Genomic DNA, 11,709 nt, shown 5'->3' with positions numbered 1-11,709 from the left:
GGTAAGTGAGCAAAGATTTTTCCACTTCAGTACCTGCTATACTTACTATTGGCTCATCAGGCGCCATGGGCTCTTCTTGCATTCTTTGTCCATGGATATAGACTGCTGAGTCGTATACCCATGGAACTACTTTTGTGTCGTTGAAGGGGAACAACAATTGGTACTATTATCACCATAAGAACAATGAGGCTTGTAGAGAGGGTCATTTGCGATAAATCGTAGGGGATGAGGAAAGGAGGGACTTGATTGTACGAAACTTCCAAGGTGGACACTTCTTCAGTTATAGATGGATGATCTATCACTAACATCCCTTCGTCCATTAATTTTAGTATGGCGGACTTTAAAGTTTCGCATTATTGATGGGTAATCAGGCAATGTTCACAAGTTGTACTACAAACAAGAAAGGAATTTTTCTTCATCAAGATGTTCTTTATTTCAATGAGTGGTGTTTTTAACTCGTCCACACAAGACAATAATCTTCTTTTTTTATTATCAAATTCTACCATATTTATGGTTAACTTATTATGAGGAGGCATCATATTGTTGTTTACATTTGGGCCATTAGGCGCAAAAGTAATTTCCTTAGAATCGATCATATCTTGCACCTTATACTTTAAGGCTTTACAATTCTCGATGGAATGGTCGGGAGCACCTGAGTGGAACTTGTATCGGGCGTTGGCATCATAACTGGGAGGAAATATCGTTATGGGTGGCCCTAACTCCCTTAACTGTACAAATGATCCTCGTAACAAGTATGGTAGAATATGATTGTACGACATTGGAACCGAATCAAATCTTCTCTCAGGTCGTCTTTGTCGTTGTTGTTGTTGCTGTTGTTGGTAACATGGTTTTTGTTGCTAAAGTTGTTGATGATAACATTGTTGTTGTTGTTGAAGTTATTGTTGAATCGGAATTGTGAATGGTTGTCGTTGTTGTTGTTGTATTGGCGCTACAGCTTCCACTTGTTAATATGAGGCACAATATGCTGGGACTCTTTCTATGACCATGACGGTCGCATTGGTTTCACCTTCCCTTCTTATCCCATAAGCTATAAAGGGTTTTTCATAACACCAGAGGTGCTTGCAGAATTCTGGATCTTCCCCATTTTGATCATAGTTTCAATTATTTCACTGGCTTATACTAAGTTAGAAAAACCAGAGGATGTACTCCCTACCATCCTATCCAAATATGGGCCTTATAGATTACCCATGAACATATCCACCAATTGACATTCTAGCAAGGGAGGTTGTACTCTAGCTGCGAGCTCTCTCCACCTTTGAGTGTATTTCTTAAAAGTATCCTCAGACTTTTGCATCAAGTTTTCTTACTGCGTGCGATTGGATGCCATACCTGTATTATATTGATAATGCTTAAGGAATGCTTCAGCCATCTCCCTCCATGTACGAATGTGGGTACCTTCTAGTTGCATGTACCAATCCAAAGATGATCCACTAAATGAATCTTGAAATAAATGCATGAGGAGTCTGTCATCATTAGAATAAGCGGCCATTTTACAAAAGTAGGCTCATATATGGGTCCTTGGATCACTAGATCCTTTGTATTTCTCAAAGTTAGGGACTTTAAATTTAGCGGGGATAACCACACTATGGACTAAGCACATCTTGGCAGCGTCGAGACCCAAAGTGTTTGTTCTTTCCATTGGTCTTAACTTCTCCTCAATGGATTTAACCTTATTTTCTACTTCATTGGCGAGGGGACCAAAGGCTTCATACATGGAGGAAACTTTGGGACTGAAAAAAGCATCTTGTTGATCATCGATCTCTATGACAAGAGTATTAAGAATAGGTGGAGGAAAACTGTCGGATGCACCCACTTGAATATGAACTAGAGTGTTGCTTCTAGGAGGCACATGATTCTCTACGACAGGAGGATGGGCAGTAAGAGAGAGATTAGTAGCGTGAGCATGCTGATTCATCTTCTCTTGCATTTTGGCCATTATTTTTGGCCACGGGCGACGACCCTGAATCATTTCCATAAGTTTCCCTATTTGTGCTCTTACTTCAGATACTTCCTCACTGAGAGCGGCTTGATTATGTACTAACTGGTTCATTATCGTTGTTGATTGCGACGCGTGTTGTAATGGTGTCGGGAAGTCAGTTTGTAGCGTCGGGTGCTGATCAAGAAAAGGGTGAATGGTGAGTTTTTTTTTGTTTTAGGTTTGAAAATGCAAATGACGCATGCATGTTTTATTTATTTATTTATTAATAAAGAAAAGCTCTTTAGTTATTTGTATTTGTTTATTGAAAGAAATACTTAACGACTTACAGTTGCAATCAAGAATAAAGGAAAGAACACAAAGTGAATCACGAAAAGCTTCAATCGTCCTTTGAAGGGAATCATATAAATACAAATACATGGAAATTTCAAAATATAAGTGGTTGATACAAATAAGCAAACTAAATGTCAACCCTAAAAGTGACCCCTTGAGACTTGCGGAGAGCCTCAATGTCGGTGATGAGTTATGCCATTGTCTTCTTGTAGAACTTGACGAAATGGTAGACCTTCTCAGGGTATTCTGAAGGCACATAATCAAATCAACCTCCTTCAACTTATCAAGAAAGTCTTGGAGGGCATAATTTGTCAAAACTGCCATGTTTGCATACTTGTTCCTCCACTCGTTGTAGATGGTTTGGAGGTTATGGATGATTTCATCCCTTTATGGTATTGAAGCTTCAGCTCTACGAAATCTCTTCTCCTAATATTTGAACTCATTTTGCAATTCTACGTACGCTTGATCGTAGATTCCCATCTTCAGATTCTTGAGTTGTTCGCAAGCTCGTCCAAGGTTGAATTGCTCATACAAGAAGCTTCGGTGGACCTTTTCTCTCTCTAATGGTTCGGTACGCTTGATCCAACTTGTCGTTGCGACCGTCTAGCTCAAAATTGGCTCCTTGTAGAACACCACCAACCAAAATTCTTTGGCCTTCAACTTCCCTTAATCTATTCTTGTTGACCACGAACTTCTCACAGACTTGCTTACCCTTGTCTTCCAAGGTGTGGTTATGTTCTTTGGCATGGTTGAGTTGCACTCTTAATTGAGTGTTTTCCAAATCAAGATCTCGTATCTTGTCGATAAAATTATGCATGTCTTCTTGTAATATGGGCTCGGGTTTAGGCACCAACGGAAATGATGAGGAGTCATAAAGTAAAGGAATATCGACAACCCTAGCCCTCTCTTTTACCCAAATAAAGTAAGGTTCCTTGGCTAGGATGTTCTTCTTGCCCCACTCTTGGTCAATCCGGATTATGTTTGTCCAATCTTTTCGCACTCTCTTCACAGTTAAATCTAGTGGATCCACGGTATTGATAATGAAAGGTATGAGGTCTTGATCCTCAGGAGGACTCAACATGGTGTATCCGAACTGTCTCTTGAGTAGCATGGGGTTGTAGTTGATACAACCATGTGTTCCTATTAAGGGGACATTCAGGAATCCTCCATATTTGACAATGATATCCTTTGCTTCCCATTCTCTCTTGTACCAAAGGATTGAACTGTCTAAGAGAGATGCGAACTTTTGGGGCCATGACAAGTTTCTATAATAAAAAGATCCACTTTGAGGCATATGAACCCTCATCCATAAGTTCAACAGAGGATCAAAACAAAGAAAGGTTCCACCTTTCTTCTCATGCCTTGTATGGAAGGTATGATAAAATTCGGCGAGCAATAATGGCATCAAGTTATTGGCTACGACGACTTCCAAGAACAAATGATCCATGAATTTATCTATATTAGGGAATAGAACAATTCCATGCACCAAGAATGCTAATGTTGCGCTACTGCAATCCGGCCTTTCTTCCTTAATCATCTTTTGAGCATGGGCTTCAAGGAATTTCCAAGTTAAACCCTTGATGGTACCTTTAGATCCCCAATTAGCCACCAGTTCGTTGGCGTTGATACCCAATACGGTAGAGAGCTCAGACAAACAAAATCCTTCTTCCAACTTGGGGAAGGGGTTAGATTCCTTTATCGGTCGGTCGAGAAGTCTCTTAATGTCTTCTAGAGTTGGGGAAATTTGGAAATCAGGGAAAGTGAAGCATCTCAGAGGGACGTCATAATCTTGAGCCAATATAGTGATTGCACCATAGTCAAATGTTTTTGTCAAGAGGCCTATGCTGGTTCCGAAGGTAGCTCTGAATTTGTTGTCCTTGAGTGATTTACTCTAAAGCAAAGGACCTTCAAAGTGTCAAGATATGGGCTCTTGTATCTAAAAGTGAAAGTGCTTTTCCTTGCTGAGGGATCCATGGTTATGTTGGTAAAAAGTCTTGTAATTCTGAGTTTAAACAAACAAAATGCTTAAGAGCTTTGCTTATTGAATAATGATGTATGAATGAATTTATGAATAGATGAACGCTTTTTATTAGTTTTTCCACTGAAATTTTAGGCAAGGGGTTCAAAATCCGGGACCATCATGGTGAAACGAGGTTTAATAACGACTACTTTTCAAACCAGGGTTCTCACTTTGCATGACCTGAGACTTTTGAGAAATTGGTTGTAGGACATTGCCCTTAGAGTCATGGACTCCCTTGAATATCTGTCACTTATGTCAATTTACTTACCAAGCGACAACTCGATCAAGGAAATCTACTCTAACTGAGATCTTCGTATCGACTCTCGCGAGGAAATCTCATCGGGGACCTATATTATGTGACCATCGGTCTAGGTCGGCCAAGGTTAAATGTTCTAAAGGGGTCTTAGGGTCATGGATTCTAATGAAGATAAGGATGCTTACACCAAAACCTCGACGGTCATTAATACCTCTAAGAGATTCTACCACTAAGTGACCTTCAAGTGTACAAACAATATGGTTGAGTATGAAGCTTGCATTATGGGGTTTGAAGAGGCCATTGATCTTAGAATCAAATATTTTGATGTCTATGGAGATTCGGCTTTGGTTGTTAATCGGATCAAAGGTGAATGGGAGACAAATCAACTAGGTTTGATACCATACAAAGACTATGCAAGGAGGATATCAACTTTCTTTATAATGGTTGAGTTTCATCATATCCCTCGAGATGAAAACCGGATGACGGATGCTCTTGCAACATTGGCTTCCATGTTTATAGTATAATTTTGGAATGAAGTTCCTAATTTAACTATGATGCGTCTTGATAGGCCAACTCATGTATTTGCTATTGGAGAAGTCAAAGATGAAAAGTCGTGGTATTTTGATATCAAATGTTTCCTCCAAAGTCAGATTTACCCGTCTGGGGCATCTTTGAAAGATAAGAAGACTTTGAGAAGATTAGTTGGAAACTTCTACCTGAATTGCGATGTGCTTTACAAGAGAAATTTTGATATAGTTTTGCTCAGATGCGTGGATAGACACGAAGCAGACATGTTGATGACTGAAGTCCATGAAGGTTCCTTTGGTACTCATTCTAATGGACATGCTATGGCTAAGAAAATGTTGAGAGAAGGTTACTATTGGATGACAATGGAATCTGACTGTTGCAAGTTTGTGAAAAAATGCCACAAGTGTCAGATTTATGCGGATAAGATTCATGTTCCTCTGACACTGTTGAATGTCATTTCCTCCCCATGGCCTTTCTCCATGTGTGGAATTGATATGATCGGGATGGTTGACCCCAAAGCTTCGAACGAACATCGTTTCATTCTGTTGGCTATTGATTACTTCACAAAGTAGATTGAAGCGGCATCGTATGCAAATGTGACCAAGCAGGAGGTAGTCAGGTTTATCAAGAATTAGATTATATGTCGTTATAGTGTGCCAAGTAAGATCATTACTTATAATGGATCGAAATTGAATAATAATATGGTGGAAGCTCTTTGCAAAGACTTCAGGATTGCACATCATAATTCTTCTCCCTACAAACCCAAGATGACTGGGGTTATTGAAGTAGTGAATAAGAACATCAAGAAGATAATTCAGAAGATGGTTGTGACATATAAAGATTGGCATGAGATGCTCCCATTTGCTTTGCATGGGTACCGTACATCCATCCTCACTTCAACAGGGGTAACCCCTTTCTCTCTTGTTTATGGCATGGAAGTTGTGCTCCCCGTGGAGGTTGAGATCCCATCATTGTGTGCTTTGATGGAAGCCAAGTTGACTGAAGCTGAATGGTGTCAAACCAGATATGATCAGTTGAATTTGATTGAAGAGAAGAGACTAACTGCCATGTGTCATGGTTAGTTATATCAGTAGAGAATGAAAAAAGCAGTTGATAAGAAGGTCAAGCCCCGTGTGTTCAGAGAAGGTGACCTCGTGCTCAATAAGATTTTATCTTTCAAACCTGATGCTAGGGGCAAATGGACTCCTAATTATGAAGGCCCATATGTTGTTAAGAGAGCCTTTTCTGGAGATGTTTGGATTCTTACAACAATGGATGGTGAAGAGTTCACTCATCTTGTGAATGCTGATGCAGTCAAGAAATACTTCGCCTAGAAAAGAAAAGAACATCTTGCTAAGTTGAAAACCCGAAAGGGCGACTTAGGAAAAAAGAGCATCTCGGTGGATTGAAAACCCGAAAGGGAGATCAAGGCAAAAATTAGAGACATAAAATAGAAAATTTATCCCGGTAGATTGAGTACCCCACCCTGGGGAAATCTAGGCAAAAATTAGGGATTATGGCAAGTATCTGCATCCGGTTAGTCTTGATCTTTGAGGCAGTTTTGAATAGTCATTTGGTTTTGATTCGTCATTCTCAACCAAAGACAAGAGCACATCGGATTTCAAAGTTGGTAGGGAGAGTAGTGATCATTGTATTCAATATATCCCTTTTACATGTAAATTACCATTTCTTAAACTTTGTAAAGATCCGTGGAGTCCTGTCATTCTCGGACTACAATTCTATTAAATAAAGTTGAGATTTTATCCAATTATTGCTATTCTTATTTGTTTATGTTTTAAAATTGAATTTTATGATGATAATTTTGAAATAAACCAATGAATAATTATGTTTCTTAAAATAATAAAAATATTCACTTTAAGAATAATCGATTTCAGCAAGGAATGTCAACATCAATCTAAGAACGGGTAAATCTTGAAGTGTGAACCATTGTTGGTCTCCCCCAAGCAGTTGGTTTGGTAAAACTTTTCCCCCAAGCAATAGTTTGTTCTTCATTTCCAGCTTGGTTAAGAAGTTGCTCCCCATGTAACCTATTATCCCCGGTCGAGCTGATAATTGGTCCCCTTTACAAATTCATCTTCCCCAACTGAGGTGTTCATGTTCTGCATCCCCCAGTTTGTGATTTGATGATTGGACCCTGGATATCCCGGAACCTGTGTTGGGCCTCAAAATCCCCATTTGAATTTGTTTGTGTTGCATAATCGTGGCAGTTTCTCCCCTGTGTGAACCATATGATCATGGCAAATGGAATGACATACACAAGGCATAAATCACATTAATTAAAATGGCTTTTTAAATTTACTTAAGATAACCACAAACCAAATGAAAAATTTAATGGATATTAAAGTGAGTATTAAATGCAATGATCAAAATCAACTAAACATGAATTAGGAATCAAATGGACCATTAAGTAAAATGTGATCAATTATGAAAAATAATGCTAAAAGTAAAAATTCAATTAAAATGTGAATTAAAATCAACAAAACTCTAAATAAGATTAATCACAAAATGGCCAAATTAAATCATATTTCCATGATAAAATACATTATAATTAAGGTAGAATTAATGTAAAAAAATAATAGCACAAAAAATATCATAAAAAATTGTGAAAAGATCAATAAAAACACAAGAAATAAAGGGGGTCAGAAACTGAAACAGGGGTGCAATAGATGGGGAATCGGGCCTGAAATTCTAGTTATCAGACTTTAGATGTCACACGGGTTGTTATGACATCCAATTCTGCACAGACAAGAATTATGCAGAACTTAAAAGTAAGTGCATTAAATAACACAAGTAATTGTTTACCCAGTTCAGTCCAACATGACCTACATCTGGGGGCTACCAAGCCAGGGAGGAAATCCACTATCAGTAGTATTAATTCAAAGTTAAACTCACCCGTTTACAACTTATCACTTAATCCCTACCCAATGCAATTTCAATCTTACTCTAAGATCAGAGTTCCTACTCATTCCCCCTCAATCACCTCAGTGATTACTACCTTTAATCAAAATTAAAGACAACTTTGAAGTCACACTTCAAACAACTCTTGATTGTGCTTTACAACTTTAATCAAGATACACAACACGCACGCTTAAAAGCTTTGAGCGACACAACACTTACAACTCAATGAACACCCTATGCCAAAGCAATCATCAACGTGATAACGGCTTGGCTTACAAGATATGTCTAATACAAGACTCACAAAAATACAGCAGTGAAGTATGATGGACACACTTAATCTTCACGCCTCAAAATCCCCAAAACTGAATGAAGGAACGACTTCCTTTTATATTGCAGTACCTGGGCTTTTGCACTTGTATTCTCCTGAATTTAAGGTCACGCGAGTTCCCATAAATTCAATATCTAGGTTACTAACAAATAGGCTATTTGTTAGGTTCATTAAATGTAGTTTGGTTGTTGATTTCCTGGTTTTTCTCTAAGCTGTTGAATCCCTGAAGAATAGCCTGAGAAAAAGCTGAAACAGAAAATTGAACAACCTACAATATAGCATATGCTGTCAGGAATGAATGTTACGACATTCAGCTTGACACCAAGGATCATATGCTAAGTCTGTTTTTCCAGAAAACAGACTGTACAATTTTGCTGACCTGTACATGACCAAAATGACCATACTGTAGCGGTGTATTCGTCGCTATATGATCTATCGATTAAACCATAAGCTAAGAGATACCTTGAAATTTTCGAGTCGCCACCGCACTTTTATTTATCCAAAGGATTGGCTAAAAAGCGAACAAAAGCCTAAGAAGTTTTACACGTAGAAAACTAATAAAAAGATCAGAGATTCTGGGTAAGGGGTAAATTACGTAATGGGAAGGTGTTAGGCACCCACTACGTCCTAGGTACTCCTAGGGAGCCCTTTTCACACTTGTTATGCAAAAATTATTATTTGTTATGACATAAAGATTGTGCAAACATGATTGGGATGATGAGAAAAGAATATACATTTTATTATTATTGGGTTCGAACGGATGAACCCGTTGCCTACGTACCTTCCATCAAAGGTAAGGATCAGAACGCCGTAGTTCGGCTAAAAGATTTCCAAAAGTGGGTTAGGTTCAATTTTAAACACAAACCCTAGGTCTTACGTTATCCACGGGAGAAAACTCAACCTTATACAAACAACAACGTCCACCATGTGAGAACAGCTTCAACTGGCCAGAGAGGGGTTAACCCTATAATAGGCAAGGAAGACTTACAATTCAATCACTAAAGACAGAAGGTGAGATTAACATCAACCACTAAGATAAATCAAACCTATAGCTCATGTATGAAAGCATTAACAATGGACAAAGCCAAAACAATTGAGTGGATGAAGTTAACTGATTATGATTATGAAAATGGAGCCAAAGTATGATTAAGATCAATTCAAATAAGTATTATGAAAATGAAGTTTTGAAAAAAGGTCAAGGACTTGAGTCCAGGTTTTTAGTTAGAAAACATGAAGATGTTTGCACAACACTTATGTCAAGTTTGAAAAGTAAAGTGTGAAAAGTCTAAGACGTAATGAATGATGAATGGATGAAGGATGGATAGTAAAACTTCTTAGAAGGTTCACTTCTTGAAATCATATAGCAGATGATTCAAGTGTGTCCTTTGGAATAGCAATTAATAATAATAAACAAACAAAGCAAAGGCGGATATCGGATGCCAATCAATGGTCTTATACCAATCTCCTAAAACAAAATGGGATATCAGAAGCCACTCAATGGACTTACACCGATCTCCACAGGTAAAGAAATAAAAGCGGATACCGGATACCAATATATGGATTTACACCAGTCTCCTAAAACAGAACAGGATATCAGATGCCACTCAATGGACTTACACCGATCTCCTCAAAAGAACAAAGAGGAAATATGGAAGTCAACTGCCAATCTATCTGGACTTAGGTTAACTCCACAGTATGCTCACAGGAAATCCAATGCCACATCACTGGGACTTACAATGGATCCTCACATACAGGAACAAAAGCAACAAGATGATCACAGGAATGCAAATGCCAACTTACAGGGACTTATAATTGCAACCTCTCACACAAACAGATGAACGAACTATGATCACAGGAAAGCAGATGCCAACTTACAGGGACTTATAACTGCAACCTCACATACAACATCAAACAGATCGAATTATGATCACAGGATAACAGATGCCAACTTACAGGGACTTATAACTGTATCCTCACATACAAAACCAAACAGATCAAATTATGATCACAGGATAACAGATGCCAACTTACAGGGACTTATAACTGTATCCTCACATACACACAGATAAACAGAAGATATGAGTGACCAATGAGGTCTTACACTCTATCCTTCCATATCATAGGAGCAAATGCCAAAAGAGATGGACTTACAATTGTCCTCAATGGGCAAACAACAATGATAGCATCACAAAAGCAAATGAGATGATCATGCACTAATGGCAATTGATGATGATGATAAATGCATAGCATATAGGCAAACAAGTGCACATGAAGCAATCAATCAATCAATGAATATCAAACAGCACACTCTATAGCCAAACAATGGGGGCTCACACAAGAGGGTTTGACTTTAAAAGTCCACTGTAATGGGTAAAGGTCGCTCTTAACCTGGCCATTGAGGGACTCAGGTGAAGCAGATGAATAGGAGATGAGGGGTGTGCCTCATTGCTTCAATCTCATATCAGAGAGAGCATCAAAGAAAGTGTGGGAGTTCAGAAAGTAGGAACTCTCTCCACATTATTGACTCGATTAGATCTTGGGTATTTATCTCATTGCTTCAACCAGGTACTGGGAGCAAAGAGAGGACACACTGAATAGTGGGGGATAGATTACTTATCCCTACCTTCCACCAATTGCCTTACTTGAAGGACTTTTCCTGCTTAGGACAAATATAAACAAACACAGGCATTGCCTCTTAAGGAGGACTTCAGACAGTTTGCCCGGTCAAATAACAGACCGGGTCTCCAGACTACATGAAGAAGAAGTAATTATACCTCAAAGCAAATGCCAAAAAAAGCAAAGCAAGCAAGCAAGTTCAAAGAACTTAGGCAACTAAAGTACCTGAAAAAGTCAAACTTATTAGTAAACAAGTCAACAGTCAAAAGCAAAATGAAATGAACCAATAGTCACACAGAGGGACCAATTGTGCAAGGCACAAAGACTCAAGCATATGAGTCACCTACAAAACAAATGTTAGCACATCATATAATTCAACTCAAACAAATATTTGAATGATCCTCAAGGCATTGGTGCTTAACCTGAAACAGATGAACTCAACATAAGCTCAGAAGACCACTAGGACTAGCCTAGGGTCAAAGATGAAAGAAAAAGTCAAGGCAGCAAGCAATGTTCAATCAAAGTCAAATTCAATCATGTAAGAAAGTAAACACAATTGGATTCAAACTTATATCATGCATCAAAGTCATTTCATATGCAAAAGAATGCAAAGCATGGCAAGAGAAGCATACAAAAGTCAACAACAAAGACTTCATTCAAAAGTCAACTCAAACATTTTCAAAAATCATGAAATAAATCACACTCAATCCTAACATCTAACATGGTATACATGTAAAATTTCATGGCATTTG

At 38.3% G+C, this 11,709-nt stretch overlaps 1 protein-coding gene across 1 annotated transcript; it reads right to left on the bottom strand.

The window, feature by feature from the left end:
- Positions 1-2,816: 2,816 nt before the first annotated feature.
- LOC127122635 (uncharacterized) lies at positions 2,817-3,827 on the bottom strand. Its single transcript, XM_051052938.1, has one exon. The coding sequence runs from the start codon at positions 3,825-3,827 to the stop codon at positions 2,817-2,819; it is 1,011 nt and encodes a 336-aa protein (XP_050908895.1).
- Positions 3,828-11,709: the final 7,882 nt, after the last annotated feature.

The sequence above is a fragment of the Lathyrus oleraceus genome, chromosome 2, assembly GCF_024323335.1.
Source record: "Lathyrus oleraceus cultivar Zhongwan6 chromosome 2, CAAS_Psat_ZW6_1.0, whole genome shotgun sequence".
NCBI classification, from domain to species: domain Eukaryota; kingdom Viridiplantae; phylum Streptophyta; class Magnoliopsida; order Fabales; family Fabaceae; genus Lathyrus; species Lathyrus oleraceus.
Note: the sequence above shows the minus strand (reverse complement) of the source record. Positions and strands in the feature narration are given on the sequence as shown.